Here is an 18736-nt window from a genome sequence, read left to right as displayed (position 1 = left end):
GTAAGGGAGATAGGGCGGTATGTAAATTTAAATAATAAATAAATAAATAAATGATTACCTAAAATATTTCCAAAGAGGCATTTACTTGATAAACGAGACCATCATGTTCTCCTTATACACTTTATCTATAAAAGTCCAATAATCAAACCTAACCTCCTGACTTTTACTTTTTATTACTGATAACTTTGAATGTGTCTACAAGTAGTACTTGACACACAACCATTCATTTAGTGACCAAAGTTACAACAGCATTGAAAAAAAGTTATTTATGACCATTTTCACACTTACAACTGTGGCAGCATCCCCATGGTCACATGATCAAAATTTGGGCCCTTGGCAACTGGCATGTATTTATGACAGTTGCACTGTCCCAGGGCCATGTGACCATCATTTGTAACCTTCCCAGGCAGCTTCAGACAAGCAAATTCAACGGAGGAAGTCAGATTCACTTAACAACTGTATGCTTCACTTAACAACTGCAGCAATTTGCTTAACAACTGTGGCAAAAATGTCATAAAATGGGGCACAACTCACTTAACAACTGTCTTACTTAGCAATGGAAATTTTGGGCTCAATTGTAATCGTACGCTGAGGAATATTTGTATTTTATTTTACTTCTGAATTGTAATAAATGACACCACTTTTAATCTTAGTGTTAATCCTCCCTAACGTAGCATTGATTAGCAAAAGAGACTAGAATTTTAGCCCTTTCCATCCACTTGACTTCCAGGCGAATTTCCAATCTGAAATAATGCAGTATTTTCTGAATATACAGAAAAGTAATACAGTTTTTTAAAAAAAAAAATAAAAGAAACATCTATCCTTCTGATCAAGCTGTTTTAAAATAAGTTCATGTTTAATGTTTTCCCCAAAACTTTTAGGGTGAAGCCACTGCATTATATCTCTTGGCTGATAGGACATGAAGGTAGTGGAAGTGTGCTCTCCATTCTTAGAAAGAAGTATGTCTAAAGTTTTTTTGTTTATTATTGCATTACAATTCTCAACCTAATTTCAAAGCCCACTGCAAGAGATCAGAATTCTACAAAAAAAAACTCTAGCTACTTTATCTACACTTTGTCATTTAAGAGGGGGGGAAATTGTCCCAAAATAAAACAGTTATGGGTGTCAAAGATTGAGACCATGTTTCTAACCCTAATCCTAACCCTAACCCTGACCCTTCTGCAGTTATCAAGCAATGCTTCTTGAAAATATATTACTTTTTAATTGATTAGAAAAACTGTATACTGATTAAACAATTCATTGAATGTACATGCATATTACCGAACACTTAATATAAGTATATTTTTGAGAATATTAAAGGCCATGGAATATTGTTTATAATATTTATATTTTTGAAAAGCTACTTTGCAAGAGCCCACTTTTAGAACTATAACCAGATTAAATGTTCAGTTAATGTTCGCTGTTTACAGTTCTAATATTTATTTATTTACTTTAATCACAGCTTTACTTTTATAATAGGTTTTGGGCTCTTGCCTTATATGGAGGAAATGGTGAGACAGGATTTGAACAAAACTCTACCTATTCCATCTTCAGCATTTCAGTGACTTTGACAGATGAAGGCCTTAAATATTTCTATGAGGTCAATTGCTATTATTATTACTATTATTATTCCAATATATACTATTGTATTGTAAATTCCACAAAGTCCAATGACAACTTGAAAAGGGAATAGAATATTAGTATTTCTTTTCTTTATGCAACAGGGTTAGATTCCAAATGTTTACAATGCTCTGTCATTTTCAGAATAGAATGCATTTAATAGAAATATATAAATGGTTTAGTGTTGGACAATGCTACAGAGGATCAACCAAGGAGTGAAGATTCATCTTTTGTGATAGGTTAGACTTTTGGGAATCATTAAGATTATTTTTACAGTGTTTGCTGGAGATTTAGAGATATTTGTGAGTAATGAAGGAGAGGAAATGGACAATTCTTCTGAAATCAGTACTGGGTAATAGATCCTCCATAGCATACTATATATCTTCATCAATAGTCTATATACTTATGATCTGCTGGAACCATAAATGAATTCATGAAAATTCCATGGGCAATAATCCTGCAGAAAAAAATATTTTTCTTTTCCAATTTTGGAATTAAACCAAGGTTGGGCATATCATCAAAGCAAACAAGGACTTTTGGGGCTACCATACTAAAAGGATCTAAAATCTCAGATAAAAGATTCTTAATCCATGTTTGCTATGGATCAATGGAGAAGATAATATCTGATTGAGAATGCCATAACATAGGATATCAGAAATTGTTAGAAGGTGGGGCTAAAGAAACAAAACAATACTTTTTTTGTTTGTTTGTCTGGAGGATTATTTGTGAATGGTTTATTAATTGTGAATGCTGCCTTTCTTTGTAGTCAAATGTAGCCCCAAAATAACTGAATCCATTTCTTTATCTTCAGGTTATTCATCTTATATTTCAGTATTTAAAGATGTTGCAAAAAAATGGACCAGAAAAAAGGTATATTATATATATATGTATAAAAAGAAGAATGTTATGACTTTGTTAGTCATTTCTTATTTTGTATTTAACATATTTTCAGTACATATTGTAACTGATGCTGTAAATAACAAAGAGTTTAAGAATACCATACATATTAAATATATTAATCTTCAAATCAAATCAACATATACAATATATGTAGTAACAGTGTTTGAAATGTGCAGTATAATCTCTTTGACAGCAGTAATAAACAATGCTATGTAAATAACTGTATAAGGTTTCATATTAACATAGAATAGACCTCTAAAAGGCATTCCTTCCAACAAAAGTGAATTTTTATTTGATAAGAGTTAGTCGTGTCTATGGAGATTCTCAGTCATCCAGGTCATGGTTGTCCCAAAGATGCTTTTTCAAAAGGCAGCTGGACTTTTTTTTTTACCTGAAGACATTTCACTTCTCATCCAATTAGCTTCTTCAGTTCAACTGAAGCAAAGCAAAATGTCTTCAAGGAAAAACAAAGTCCAGTTGCCAGTTGAAAAAGTACCTTTGGGATAGGTGTTAGTCATCTGTTCAGAACCATAATATATGTTTCTGTTTCTCATACCCTAAAAAGTGACAGATAGGAAGAATACATGTAGTCCTCAACTCACCACCATTCATCAAGTAACATCATTTGATGTTACAAAGATATTGAAAAAAATGACTTATGACTGGTCCTAGCATGTACGACTGTCATAAAACAACAGATGGAAACTAATCAAGGAGAGAAGCAACCTAGAACTAAGGAGAAACTTCCTGACAGTTAGAACAAATAAACAGTGGAACAACCTGCCTCCAGAAGCGGTGAATGCTCCAACACTGGAAGTTTTTAAGAAGAGACTGGACAGCCATTTGTCTGAAATGGAATAGGGTTTCCTGCCTGAGCAGGGGGTTGGACTAGATGACCTCCAAGGTCCCTTCCAACTTTATTATTATTATTATTGTTGTTGTTGTTGTTGTTGTTGTTGTTGTTGTTGTTATTATTATTATTATTATTATTATTATTATTATTATTATTATTATTATTATTACATCCCCCCAGTCAAATGATCAAAATTCAGTGCTTGGCAACCAACATGCATTTACAACAATGGCAGCATCCTGGGGTCATGTGATAGCCATTTGCGCTCTTCTCTGCTGGCTTCTGAAAGGAAAGTCACACAGGGGAAGCTGGACTCAATTAATTACTCTGTGATTAACTTAACAACTGCAGTGATTCCTTAACCACCCTGGTTAAAAAAGGTCATAAAGTCAGGATGACTCACTCAACAACTGCCTTGCTTAGCAATGGAAATTCTGGTCCCAATTGTGGTCATAAAACGAGGACTGGTTCATATTTATGACAATTGCAGTTTCCCAGGATCATGTGATTCCATTTGGTGACCTTCTGACTAGCAAAGTCAATGGGGAAGCCAGATTCACTTAACAACTATGTTAGTATTTTTACAACTGCAGTGATTCTCTTAACAATGGTGGCAAGAAATATTGTAAAATGGGGCAAAATTCACTTAATAACTGTCTCACTTAGAAACAGAAATGTTGGGCTCAATTGTGGGCGTAGGTTGAGGACAACCTGTATCTTTCTGATGTGTAGATTTAAGGTCCAAGAATAGCGCAACCACTACAAATATTGTTGAGAATGTTGGAGATTGTAGTCCAAACATTTCAAGGATACCGAGATGGTTTGAGAGCTGTTCCATGTGATAATGGTCACAACTTTTTCTTTTGCAGAATATGGGAAGAGATTCAGAAGATTGAAGCTAATGAATTTTGTTTCCAGGAACAGGTATTTTCAATATGCCAGCAGTAACACTGGAAATATTGGCACATTATTTTAGAAAATGGAATTCAAATGAATCCAACTCTTGTGAATTGTGCTGTGTTTCAAGACTAGGTTTTAAGAAACTCTAATCTTTATTAGACTTTATTATTTCTTCATTGTGATTTCCATATCTCCAGAGTGACCCAATTGAGTTTGTAGAAAATATTTGTGAAAATATGCACATCTTTGAAAAGGAAGACCTACTAACAGGAGATCAACTACTGATTGAATATAATGCTGAAGTAAGTGGAGTCCACGTGTGTCTGAAAAAAAGAAATGAAATGAAAATATTTCTATACACTTCTTGATCCAAAATGCAATGAAGCTTCTTTAAAGTGTAGGTCTAGGGGCAATACAACAAGGTTTTCTTTTCTGTTGTGTAGGCAATACAACAAGGTTCCTAACCAATTAGCCTGTGAGTTTCAATGGGTTGATAATATCCCATCCTCCATCCCCCATAATAATTCTTATGGCATGGCATTAAAAAAAAAGTCAGCTTAAGAACAAAGAGGCAATGTTTATGAAAAATTATGAAAAATTGACTAACAGAATGAATTGATTTATTCTATTTGCAGATCATTGCTGATGCCCTTAATCAACTCATTCCTGAAAAAGTAAACATCTTTCTCTTATCTCCTTCCCACGAGGGACAATGCACCAAGAAAGAAAACTGGTTTGGGACACAATATTGTGTGTTAGGTAAAGTGGCCATTTGTTATTACTGGTTATTACTGGTTTCTAAAAATCTGCTTCAAAACATCTCAGAGCAAAAATGTCATTAATGGTGCAAAATGTTGCATTAACTTCCATATGAATTGTTTAGTTACAAGGATTTCTCTTTAGAATTCAAAATTCAGGGTTTTCATTTTATTCATATGCGATGGAGTTTGATAGCTCTTGCTCTCTTGTGGCATTGGCCATGCCGACTATGTCCTCTCTCAGTTTGCAAACATTCATAATTGGACACAGTTTCTGTGGTGTTAAGCAGATAACAGTAGACAATATCATAAATCAGAGTCTGTGCAAAGAGAGCTTATCGGAATAAGTCTGTTTGAAGTTTAAGCAGCAAGAGAGTGATCCAAATACGATCCATAAGCCAGAGTGCTGAGTTGAGTAGTCAGCCAATCCAAGAGTCAAGGGTTCAAAAGTAAGTAAACACAGGAACAAAAGTCACAAATTATGATTAAATCATGAACTCAGATGAAACGAAGATGCAGTAAAAGTTAGAGATTTGGGAAACATAAAATTGATAGTTTCCTTCTTTTCCTGCGGTGTTTCTGGTATTAAAAGATTCTAGCTGTCCTCCAGAGGATGGGGAGGATTGAATGCATGATTTAGAAGGCTTATATAGAATTAAAGTTTAAGAAAATTAGAGCTCACTTGAGCCTAGCTTAAGCTAGATTCTCTGCACCACTGAATCTAAGGCTAATACTTATCTTGAAGTATTCTCTACTAAGGCATTCATTATGAATTGTGTTACATTCACAGACATTGACCCGTATTGGAGCAACTTGTGGAACACTGATTTCCCTCTGAATCCAGATTTACATCTGCCACAAGAAAATAAATATATAGGTTAGTACTACTACCAAACAGTCCTGTTCAATTTAAAAGTGTTCTTATTATTGCACTGGGTTAAACCATTAATCCACTAAATCCATGGTGGCGAACCTATGTCATGCGTGCCACAGGCAGCATGCGGAGCCATCTCTGGTGGCACGCGAGCCATTTCTGGGCCGAGCTGCTCCCTCCTCCTCTTTGCGCATGCGCAATCTGGGAATAGGCGAGAGGCTATAAAAGGGGCAACTTTCTGCAGAAGCAGTATTTCCTGGAGACAGCTTGAGAGCGAGCACAAGTCGGAGCGGACAGCGAGCGAGTGAGCGAGCATGAGCCGACAGCTTGGTGGCCATGCCCACTCGGTGGCCACGCCCACCCAGCACCCGGTGATGCATAAGTGGGTTTTGGGTTGCAGTTTGGGCACTTGGTCTCTAAAAGGTTTGCCATCATTATCCACATTGGTAGCATTAATATCTTTTGGGGAGCAACGACTATAAATATAACAATTAACAAATAACAAATAATAGACTTGGATACATAAGAAAAGATTTTCTTTTTCTTCCCTTAGTGCTACCCCCTCTAGGTTTATGGGACAAGGATTTTTTCAAGTTTTTTTTTCAACTAATCTAAGCCTCAGGTTTTAATTTTTTTGCCTGAAAATGCTAGGAAATTATGCCTGAATTTTGGCAATTGTAATCAAAACTTTAGGAAGTAGCTATAGAGGTTTGTATGTCCAGAGATTCATATAAAGTTTATGAAGATCTTATGAAGCAATGTAGCAGGCAGACCAAATCCATTAATAAATATTGTCTTCAGTATAGAAATTTGCCATTTTTATCTCCTATCTTAGCCACAGATTTCTCTGTGAAAGAAGCAAGTATCCATGCTCCAGAATATCCTACCAGAATAATAAACACACGGGAAGGGTGTTTATGGTACAAGGAAGACAATAAATTTGGTGTGCCCAAAGGTAAATTGTATAAATACAACTGAATCATACATCTTAGATTACATCTATGGAGAAGATATCTTGTCAAGGTATTCTTTAACAGTTCTTTAACTGCTCGAAGCAATCAGCACTTTGGAGAGCTCTTTGTCATGGAAAATCTCTTCTCAATGAATCCTTTGGGGAAACAGACGTGAAAAGAGCTTAGGATAAATGCTTAACAAGAAGGTGATTTAAGGAAAATCTACCCAGAAAGAACACAATTGTGATGTTGGATCTAACTGAACACCCCTCAACCAGTGTAGGGGAGATTTCAGTGACTCTTTAAAAATATAGATGTATCTATATAAACAGTATGATTTTGATATTCTTACCGCTTTTCCAATTTATTCATTTTTCTCCAGGATTTATCTGTTTCTACCTGGTATCACCAATAATATTAAAGTCTGCATTGAAGTAAGCATTCCTTTAATTGATTCGTTGCATTAGTTTTTTAAAAAAAATAATAAGAGACTTCACTGTTACTGTTAGGCTGCAATAATACATATACAGCCTTGTATGAAGTGATTTAGATTCACTTTGATTAAGCAAAGTCCTTGAACCAGAATTCTGTGGTTAGAAGGCTCCTTGCAGCTCTATCTTAGTACTAATCTACGTTTTCTAAAGTAGATGGATTCAGGACTGATACAGTGTTCACCGAAGATTTGACAGCTGAAGATGTTTCAGCACATGGAAAGGGAACTTCAGGCTGCATGGCTTTGGGATTGTCCTCAGCACTTTCCAAAGTTCCCTACTCAGGAAGCACCTTTAACAAGCAATCAGGAAAAGATTCTACATTTTCTAGCTCCAATGCACACTTTGTGGTTCACTATGTGCTGATATGGAAGAACCTCAGCAAGTATTAATATTACCACATTAGGCACAAAGATCCTATGGCATTTGCCAAAGTCATCCATCCTGAAAGCCCTTTGACCAGTGGTGGGATTCAAATATATGAACAACCAGTTCTCTGTGGATGCTGCTTCCGGAAGTCCATTCTAGGCCTGGGCAAAAAAAAATTAGCTACCAGTTCTGCTGAACTGGTGTGAACTGGCTGAATCCCACCACTGCCTTTGACCAATGCTGCAAAAGAAGGTTGAGAGAAGTTTGAACTGCAGAACTTACCAAAGACTCCTCTCAGTTTTCTTTCATAGTCTTTTTTTTCTGAAGAGGTTTAAAAGAGTTCATTTGAATCTTTGTTGAAGGGAAGCCACCTCTCCTAATTCATAAAGGTAAGGATAATTGTTTCTATATCTTAAATTCACTCAGTATACAGTATTTTTGAGAGAGGAAAAGCTCATAAATGTAAAAATGTCTGTAATTTTTGGAAATGGCTGGATTATCTGTTATGGCAGTTTAACTCTCCCCAAACAGATTATGTCGAAGGGAAATTAACCCATGGAAATGACAATCTGTAATTTTAGTCTCAGAACAGCCACTTTTCTGTTTCTCCTGTAAAACATGAAGACATGACAACTCTGCCACTTCAACTTATGTTAATTCACTTCATTTTTTTTCCCCTCACCTAGCATGGTGCTTTTTGATACTTTTGTCAGCATCCTCAGCCATAACCTTGCTGAACCAGCATATGAAGCCGATGTTGCTCAGCTGGAATATAAAGTGATGGCTAAAGAGCATGGCTTGGCCATTCGAGTGAAAGGCTTTAACCACAAGCTACCTGTGAGTGATCCTTACTTCTTCATAATCTACTTCCATTCCAGTGACTGTAAAGATAAAAAACCAGAACAACTTAACTGAAATGAAAGGATAAGACATGGAAGAATTCAGGTAGTCCTCAACTTATGACCATTTGTTACAGTGGTCTCAGAACAGGTGCATTATGGCCCATAATGTTTTTACAGCTATTGTAAAATGTTGCTTCCCCTCCCCTTTGATCTCATGACTAGATTTTGGGTGCCTTTACAACCGGTTGTAGCATTCTGAGGTCATGGGAACCCGGTTTGTGACATTTTTTGCCCACTTTTGGAAGAATATGTTTACTTAATGGCCATACCATTTGCTTAATGATCATGTGATTCTCTTAATGACCACCATGAAAAATGTCAAAAACACAGATCTGATCAGATTGATGCCTAATTTATTATTGCAACTACTTACAACCAGGTTTCCAATTATAATCATGAATCAAGGACTACCTGCTGTTACTATGTACCTAATCTTTGGTGAAAGATTTCATAAATCACTGCCATAAGATGGTCTACACTAGTGTTTCTCAACCTCATCACCTTTAAGACAAATGGACTTGAAGGAAGTTGAAGTCCACCCATCTTAAAGGTGCTGAGGATGTACACTAAATCAAATTTTGCTACCGTGGTTTGTTGTCTGGCTACAAATAACTCTTTCTCCATCCTCTTATCTGAGATTATCTAGCTGGAAATTGGGTTATTTGACTTCTCTAAATCCTATGTGTACAATTATATATTGCAATCCTCAAATGAGCTATAAAGAAAAAGAAAAACATTATTCTTGAGATTTTTTCCCTGATTTATGTAATGTTTATTGAGCTATATAAATATCATTATATTTGTGTCCTTACACCATTATAGACCAAAACGAGACAATCATTTTTTGTACCTTGTAAATGTCAAGGCTTACACAGGATAGAGGAAAGAATGTATAATGTCACCAAGAATGGCAGATGGAAATGTTTAGCTCAGTAATTTTATTTATTTAATAAATTAATGGATTGATTTGAATGTTTCCCTTTTAAGGATGGGTTGAATTATTTTATTCTTCACTTCAAGGGGTAAATTTAGGTTTCTGAAAGTTCATGAGGCATATTGAAGGTTTGCCTAATTTTACAAAACATGGCTTTTCTAATATTTGAAGGCTGATAGTATGACTACATTCAACCTTCTCTATTCTAGCTCCTTTAATTCAACATCAGAGATGTTTTGGATCCTTCAGTATCCAGTATATAGATTGGTGTGCTTGTGCTTTGTATATTACATTGGACTAGGAGTTGTGAGATGCTTAATGTGGCGCCTTTTAGTGTTTTATTTCATAAATTGCTGCTCTACTTGAACTTTTCTTTCTAGTTGCTGTTTCATTTGATAATCAATAATTTATCTGACTTGAAGATCACACCTTCAAATTTCCAGATAATAACAGAGCAGCTGAAAAGGTCATACTTTAATTATCTCATCAAAACAGATACACTGGCCAAGTGAGTATTTTTAAGTTTAAGTTTTAACTTCATGGAAATAAAGACTGTGTTGGAGCTTAATTGTATAAATTAAAACAACAACTACAACAAAACAAAACAACAACAAAACTAGTTTCAAGCCTATGAGTTTAAAGATGTGTGATAGTGGTTGAATCCATAGATTACGGGTCCCCAACCCCTGGGCAGCAGCTCACTACTGGGCTGCAGCCCATTCGAAATTGGGCCACGTGAGCGATGGGCAAGTGTGTGTGTGAATCTCCACTCTCATGAGCAGAGGGCGCTTATGCTTGTGCATGAAGCTCCACTCATGTGAGTGGACAGCGCTCACATGCAAAGCTCCATTTGTCAGGACTCTCCATTCTCCACTCATGCAAGTGGAGCTTTGTGCATGAGCATAAATATCCTCCATGCATGCAAGTGGAGCTACACATGCAAGTGCCCTCCACTCACACACAAAGCTCCATTTGCACAAATAGGGAGTGTGTGAGACCACCACTTGCACCAATGGAGCTGTGCATGTGTTTGTGTGCCTGCCATTTACACAAACCCCTGCACTGGTCCGGACCACCAAGGTAAAAAGATTGGGGACTGCTGCTGTAGAAGATATTTGCAATCTATAACTTTCCCCAGGCTAGAAGAAACATTTGGCCTTGAATTAATAAAAGCAAATATATACTTCAAAAATTAGAATCAAGGCAACTAATGTGAATAGTAACTGATCAAAAACTAAATTTGATCTGATTTGTTTAATTAAAAATATATTCAGTCAATTAGTTCTCATAAATGTATGACCTCTTGTATATTTAATAATTGTTTGTCACATCAAAGCTGTCACAAATTGGTGATAAATTTTGGAGAGGTTCTGAATAACCTTACCCAAGGTTTTAGAGCATGGAAATGAGATCTTAGATTATGCACCATCTGCTATAGAAATGCATTATCTCTTGCACTGTAGCCCTGTAAGTATGACACCCATACAGTTAAGTATTCTACTTGATCCTCTTATGACTAAGTGGCTGTTCACATAGAGAGGTTCCTGATGTTAGGTGGTGGGACACTGGGAGAAGAGTTGAACTAAGTATGCAATCTTGCCCCAATATTTATTTGAATGACATGTGAATGGAGTTAGATTATTATCATGCTTTCAGTATTGAAAAAACTAAGAATCCAGAATTAATACATGTTTACTGATATCTCTTCATTTTGGGATTTCCAGAGATATACGGCTATCAATATTGGAACATGGCAGATGGTCATTAATAGAGAAATATCAAACTTTGATTAATGGTATTTCTATAGAATCTCTGACGAAATTTGTTGGTGCTTTCAAATCAAACCTGTGGGTAGAAGGACTTGTCCAAGGAAACTTTACAAAAAATGTGAGTACAAAATCCACTTAGATATGGGGTGGTGAAGATCATCAGTTGGTACCAAGTATTATAACTCCCTAATTTTTATGCCCTTTTACAATCTATATGTTTTACTAGATATTTATGAAATAATAATAAATGATAATACATCTTTTATCATAATAAACCCCATCTTTATTTATAACTTGTATTTTATTGTTTTATTTTGGTTTATTATCAATCCTGATGGACTCAAGGTTGACTCAGCCTTCCATCATTCTGAGGTTGGTAAAATGAGGACCCAAATTGTTGGGCGCGATATGCTGACTCTGTAAACTGTTCAGAGAGGACTGTATATAAGTCTAAGTGCTATTGCTATTTAATGTGATTTTATATATTTATACATATATTTATAGTTTCATTTTAATGTTGTAAGCTGCCCAGAGTCACCTGGTGGTGAGATTTTATTTAATAAATAAATAAAAATAATGAAATCAATAAATATTATAGACTATATTTCCTAGATAGCTTTATTACTTTATTGACATTTTAAAATTGTTAGTTTCATATTGTTGCTGTTTGCTATGTGATATCACGTGGACATTGTATATCAATACAAACAATTTTTAAATAAAGATTCTGAGATGAAATTTGCTTTCAAAGAGGGTAAAATTTTAACTATTCTGTGAATTGAACTTGTGTTGAAAAGCGGTTCTGGTGATGTGAAGGCCAAATTATTTTGGCAGTACTATAGAAATAGTTTGCTATTGCATTTTTCTACTAAGAACCCTTTCTTATCAAGCCTACAGCCTTGGAATTCCATGATGGTCTTTGATGCAAAATATTGTTGACTATTGGGACAAAATTACTTTGCCTAATTTTTTTCAAATGTGTTACCTTTCACAATTTATCTCTTAGGAGTCAAAGGAGTTTATGAATTATATCTCTGGGTAAGTACTGTGATTTGATTCTCACTACTGAATAAAAGACACAGTTTTTTTGCAAGAACTATATGGTAGTTAGTGTTATTTTCACAACACTAAACTATAATTTGCATTGGAAACTTAATTCTTTATAATTCCCAGCCTTTTTAATATGCATTTAGTACAGTTGTGTTGTATTATTTATTTATTAGTCTTGTGTGCCGCCCATCATGCTTGCATTTGTTTAAGAACACCTGTGTTTAATTCTCTATATTTTAAAAAATATTTTCTACCAATGTTATCTTAATTACCAAAAACTTTGAAATTCCAGATTTTTTTTCAAACTATAAATATTCTCAAGCATTATTTGATGTTTGCTTGCATTCATTTAGCTAAACTTGCTTATTCAAAATTCCAGCATAATTTTCATAGTAATTGTGAATAATTGTTTCCATGAGCTTATACTACATTCCAGCAAAGTAGATTCCATATCACCATAGCAGGGAGCTTTGCTGAATGTGGAGTATAAGCTCTCATCAACTTCTGGACTCCATTTATTAGACAGAAGGGATGGTGCAGTCATCCCATTCTAATATTTGGAAGCAAGGAGACCTCGTTTTGTAGAACTTCAAAGGGCATTGTGAAAAATGTTTTATATAAAGCATAGCTTTGATTATGACCTTTGTCAGACGACATAGCAATGCAGCTGTAGGGCAGGGTCTTTTGAAGACGGATATGGGCTAAGAGACAGGACCCAACAGAGCAGATGGAGGAAAATTGGTATGTTCTACCAACGTAGCTGAAACCTCAGGTTGCATACAGAAAACCCCTAAGGACCATCTCAGGCCATAAGAGTGACAGCAGGTCAAAAGCCAGACTACTGAAAGATGCAGAAGCATGAAACTGCAGGAAAATGCAGTCTTTCTTCCTTGGGAATAGAAACTTAAGAATTAGAACTGCTGCCGAATAAACCAGATTTCTGAAATTCTAAATAACAATTTCAGACTAAGTGCTATAGCTTGCCATTAGAAAATGACCCACTGGTAGAAATTTCTCCTCTGTTAGAACTTTGCCCTGTTTCTGCAATTACTTGGAGTCAAACAGGTTTATATTTTTCTGCTGCTTTGATTCAATTTTGGACCTACAATGCTTCTTACTTACTTCTGCCTCATTCCTTGGTTGCATTTTCAAAGGAAAGCTGAGTAAATTTTGTTTACCTACCAATGTGCTGATTTTTTGACAGGAAAGAGATGCTTTCAAAGTCCTGCAAACTCCTATACCAATAAAGGAAAATATTTGCAGATGAAGGTTGAAATGAGGGTTCCCTTGGTGCTCTCTGAGCTTGGTTGTTTTTTTGCAGATGTTTCATTACCTAAACTAGGTAACTAGTGTGTTGATGATTTATCTTAGGGGTGTCAAACTGCCGGCCCACGGGCTGGATGTGTCATCCGGAAGCTGCGCCAACCCCATTGCTGGCAATCGCAAAACTGTCCCTATACATCTCGCGACATCACGTGACGTCATGAGTTTGACATGTCTGATTTATCTAGTTTGGGTAATGAAACATCTGCAAAAAAAAAAAAAACAACCAAGCTCAGAGAGCACCAAGGACCCCTCATCCTTTTGAGAATGCTATGATTATTCACCTGCCAGTGAAAAAATGAGATATCAAAAAGGATAGTCAGGGAGTTGGATTGCTTTTTTAAAGGGAGATTTTATTATGTAGAATAATTTTTCCATATAAGCTGCTTTGTTACTTGGGGGGTTTTTTGGTCTCTTTCCTTCTCCAGAAAATTGCAGTTCCATCCTCTAATACACCCATGTCCTATTCAGTTTCGAGTGATGGAGTTGCCTAATACTCACATCCTATGTAAAGTGAAATCTCTTCACATTGGGGATGCAAACACTGATGTCACAGTCTATTACCAGGTGAATTTTATCACAGGATTTGAAATGGACGTTAAGCTGTATGATTACTTATATGAATTTATTGTGATTGTTGAGCTATTTTATCACATGACAATTTTTAAAAGTGACACTTGTACCTTTTTATTTTTGTCTTTTAGTCACAAATAAAAATTATGGTATATGTAAATAATACATTCATATAATAATTTATCCTATGATTCTATATTAAAGTTTATAAGTTTTTAAGGAGAAAATTATTAGTGTCATAATAGTTACCTTTTTACTGATTCCTTCTACTTATCCCACATTTCTTAGTCTATTACTAGAATAATTTACAACTGGAAATAGACTTTTTACATGAGGCAGAAAAAAATGTACTTACTGTATGATTCATGGGTATGATGATTAAAAAAATGGATAGTACAAAAAAGTGAGCTTATTTATAATCATAAAGAGATAATTTTGGAATTGTACTTATATTTGCTGCAAAGGAAATTGGAAGCTTCTATTTCAGGGGTGTCAAACTCGCAACGTCACATGACGTGTCGCGACGTATCATAACTTTTTTGCCATTGCCGGCATTGGGGTGGGCGAGATTTCGCTATGATGCATCTGGCCCATGGGCTGGCAGTTTGACACCCCTGTTCTATTTCTTTTCAAGCATAAAATGGCACTTTTTAAGGAAATGAGTTTTTTGAATGAGTGATTGTCAAATAGAGCAAGGAGGGGGTGTCAAAAGAACCCCCATGATGGTGATAGAAACCAGTAGTAATAGGTTAGATTGATTACCAGAAGTAATCAAGACCTCATATCTTTTTTTTACATGTATTGTCTGCAAAAGATGGGTTTTTGGTCAAATATTTATGGCCACCAGTGTGACTTTCTTCACCTGCCCCATGGATGTCTCTTGATATCACTATTGTCAAACACTGGCAGTCTTTTTATCCCAATCCCTTCCTTCAAATGGGCAATTTGAGCATTGCATGCAAAAATAAATAAATAGTTTAACCATTGATGGCTTTGATGATCCAGAGACCTCAGTTCCTTAGCAAAACCTAGGGCAAGAACATATTAAAGGCATTCTTATGGTATATTTTCTTTTTTATATAGATTTCATTAATTTTTAAAAAATACAATCTTTAGAGCTTAGTAAACAACATGTCTGGGTTCACATATTTAACATTAGCTTCTTCAATATAAATCTATTCAGTACTGCACAATCCAATATTTTTTCCTTGATCTTCCTTTCTTCCCCATATTTTTTCCCTTTCCCTCTCATTAAACAATGCAAAACCAGAAATCTTCTTATGGTATATTTTCATTACATTTTGAAATATATACCACATACCCAGATAAATCATTAACCTACTATCACCTATTTTTTTAGACTGGAGCTAAGAAATTAAAAGACTATACACTCACAGAACTGCTTGTGGTAAGTTCTAATGCCTGTAACTTTAAAAATAATGCCCATGTTTGTTCTTTCTGCTTCCTTCTTACTCCCTATCCTGATGTGCATAATTTTTAATTTATAGCTGAAGAACTATTGCATTTTTTCAACTGCTTTGTAAACTGTTTCACCACCTCTTAGTTGTAATTAAAAATTATATTTCTCCTCCTCCTCCTTATATCTCTAATTCTAAACATTATAGAAGCAAATCCATTAGTCTATAGTGAAATAAAATCAGGAATTTGATAGCACTTTTTCCTATTATCATTTTTTTAAAAATGAACAACATACAGTACCATGAGCTGAAATTCACTTCATCAAATGCAGCAGTAGCTTATCCCTTTTAATAAAAATTTTAATAAAAAAATTGTCAGATTCCTCATGTAATTCTAGATACATTTCAGAAGAAAGCCACAACTGTAAAGCTTTCAACAACATCTCCCCTTTTTAAGGGAAAAAAATCATGTATAATTTTATAAAAGTATGAGTTAAGCAAACTACGGTATTTAACTTCTAAATCTGTGGAATTTCAGATGCACATGGAGGAGCCATGCTTTGATTTCCTAAGGACCAAGAATACACTGGGGTGAGTTTTCCACTTCTGGTCTTGTCTGATCATAGACCATAGTTTTTATATCTATAGGATTATTTCCTCTCTCTAAGACTTAGACTTACTGTATATACCACTTCACAGTGCTTTACAGCCCTCTCTAAACAGTTTACAGAGTCAGCATATTGCCCCCTTTTATATTAAACATGAATTTCTGTATTTTTGTGAGATTTTTCACTCTCCAGATAATACCTTCGGAAGCAAAAAAAATGGAAGGAAGGAAGGAAGGAAGGAAGGAAGGAAGGAAGGAAGGAAGGAAGGAAGGAAGGAAGGAAAACTTTTTTATAAAATTAGTGGGAAAACCCCAAAATAATAGTTATTAATTAAGAAACATAATGTGAAAAATCTAATTATTCCCTTCCTACACTGTAATCTAGCCATGTTTACTCAAAAGTAGGTTCATCTGAAATCACTGCTTTTAAACATCAAATAACTCTGTAAGATCATTGTTTCTCAATCTTGTCAGCTTGAAGCCTTGTTGGCTGGGGAACTCTGGAAGCTGAAGTCCACCCATCTTAAAGCTGCCAAGGTTGAAAAACACTGCTATAGAATATTCCTACTCCCACTTTTGAAAAAGCAGATGAAAATATGCCATAACTTTGGCTTTGGTTTCCCACTATTCCATCTGTGAATTAGGTCCTTAATGAACAAATTCACGATCCTGGATATTAGACCAGAATAAGCAATACCTATCCAAAGGTCTTCTAATCTAGTACCTTTTAGATGTTTGAGGTTGCAGCTCAGCGTGGATGATCTAACATTGGAGAAAGGATCCAGGGACAGCTAGACTTAATCCTGCTGATGGAATGGGCTATCACTGTCTCTTTCCTCTCCCTTGAAGTCTAGGAGATGGAAAGGCTTTGATTAAATCACTAGTTCAAAGCTGTAACTCTAGTAAATCACTGGATGTTGGCTTCCATGAAGTTTCAACAAGCATATGGAAGAATGGGTTTAATAGGAAAGCTAATGTATATTAATACACTCTAATTAATAGTTTGCATAAAATGACTTCTGACTCTGGAATATTGTTCTGTTCATTTGCTTTAGTTACCATGTCTACCCTGCTACAAGAAATACTTCTGGGATCCTGGGTTTTTCTGTTACCGTAACAACACAAGCAACCAAATATAAGTACGTCTCTCTTTTTTTGCATATCAAGTAAATGTTATATTACTGTTTCCATCCTATAACTCTGAGTTCTGGAACTGCTAATGGCTAATCATTCTTGAAAAACTCTGACATGTTTAAAACTGCTAATTCTCCATTATAAATGTTTCTGCTGCTTTCTTTTAAAGCTGACGGGTTTAATGTATTTGCTGAGATACATTTCCAAAACAAGCCTACCTACTTAAATGGCCTGACCTATAAGAGATAGGAATGCCAATCGAATTTATGGCCCAGATCCAGGTACATTAAAAAGAAAATTACCAATTCATAGCAGCCACTAAATTAAACTCCACAGCATACCTTCACTGAATTTTAGCTGGATTGGGATTTTTCTAAAAATGAAAACTGACTTTAGCTTAACATAATCTCATAGAGTCCTATACTTCATAAATTACTTTGGAATATACATGTCAGGCTTAATTTTTTTACATCATCAATTTAGAAGATCTGGAGGTAGCATGTTTCCATGTTATCTACATGAAAAGCAAGAATATTGCAGGGAACATTAATTTGAATTAGGTAGAAGGCAATTCTTTCTGAGAAAATTCATCACTATTATCATTCTCTTCTTTAAATAAAGATCTTTATTTGTGCATAAATGTGTATGCATACATACACACAAACACACAAACACAGAGAGAAAAAGAGGTGTCCTTTTAAGGACAACACAAGGTTTTTAAAAATAAATACTTCATGAAAGAGAATTGAACATTTGCCAGAAAGACAAAGATACGATTATTGTTTAGAAATGTGCTAAACTGCAGCTTTAGACATGCTGCTTTTCAATATGCAAATTATATTCTATTAAGAACATAAGAATTGCCAAGGACTTTCTTAAAACTTGTCAAGAAGAGACAAGCAAATAGTTATTGGTTTCTCAGCTGGATATTATTTTCTAAAAGTAAACTATTTTTCCCTATTTTTAGTCTGGATACATAAGCAACACAAAAAGGGAAAAAAGAACACAGCTAGTTTCAATTTACAACAATTCATTTAGTGACCGTTCAAAGTTACAATGGCACTGAAAAAAAGTGACTTATAACAATTTTTCACATTGTCGACTGTTGCAGAATCTCCATGGTCATGTGATCAAAATTCAGACTCTTGGCAACAATTCATATTTATGATGGTTGCAGTGTCCAGGGATCATGGGATCACCTTTTGTGATCTCCTGACAAGCAAAGACAATGGGGAAGCCAGATTCACTTAACAGCTGTGTTACTAACTTAACAACTGCAGTGATTCACTTAACAATTGTGGCAAGGAA

The 18736-nt window shown here is 35.2% G+C and overlaps 1 protein-coding gene across 1 annotated transcript in view; it reads left to right on the top strand.

Annotated features, from left to right (window-relative positions):
• LOC107293690 (nardilysin-like) overlaps positions 1-18736 on the top strand; it is a 22437-nt gene that overhangs the window by 774 nt on the left and 2927 nt on the right. The window contains exons 2-18 of the mRNA XM_015822851.1: positions 882-959; positions 1480-1600; positions 2432-2490; positions 4243-4297; positions 4471-4575; positions 4909-5032; positions 5822-5908; positions 6741-6860; positions 7241-7292; positions 8405-8555; positions 9935-10062; positions 11279-11441; positions 12330-12361; positions 14125-14263; positions 15630-15677; positions 16226-16278; positions 17350-17433. Of these exons, the coding sequence (XP_015678337.1) occupies positions 882-959; positions 1480-1600; positions 2432-2490; positions 4243-4297; positions 4471-4575; positions 4909-5032; positions 5822-5908; positions 6741-6860; positions 7241-7292; positions 8405-8555; positions 9935-10062; positions 11279-11441; positions 12330-12361; positions 14125-14263; positions 15630-15677; positions 16226-16278; positions 17350-17433 (1599 nt within the window). The remainder of the gene's footprint in view (positions 1-881; positions 960-1479; positions 1601-2431; positions 2491-4242; positions 4298-4470; positions 4576-4908; positions 5033-5821; positions 5909-6740; positions 6861-7240; positions 7293-8404; positions 8556-9934; positions 10063-11278; positions 11442-12329; positions 12362-14124; positions 14264-15629; positions 15678-16225; positions 16279-17349; positions 17434-18736) is intronic.

This window comes from Protobothrops mucrosquamatus, unplaced genomic scaffold (assembly GCF_001527695.2).
Source record: "Protobothrops mucrosquamatus isolate PMUCROS unplaced genomic scaffold, P.Mucros_1.0 scaffold1702, whole genome shotgun sequence".
Taxonomy (NCBI): Eukaryota; Metazoa; Chordata; class Lepidosauria; order Squamata; family Viperidae; genus Protobothrops; species Protobothrops mucrosquamatus.
The sequence above is the reverse complement of the archived record's forward strand: the minus strand, read 5'-3'. Positions and strand labels throughout refer to the sequence as shown.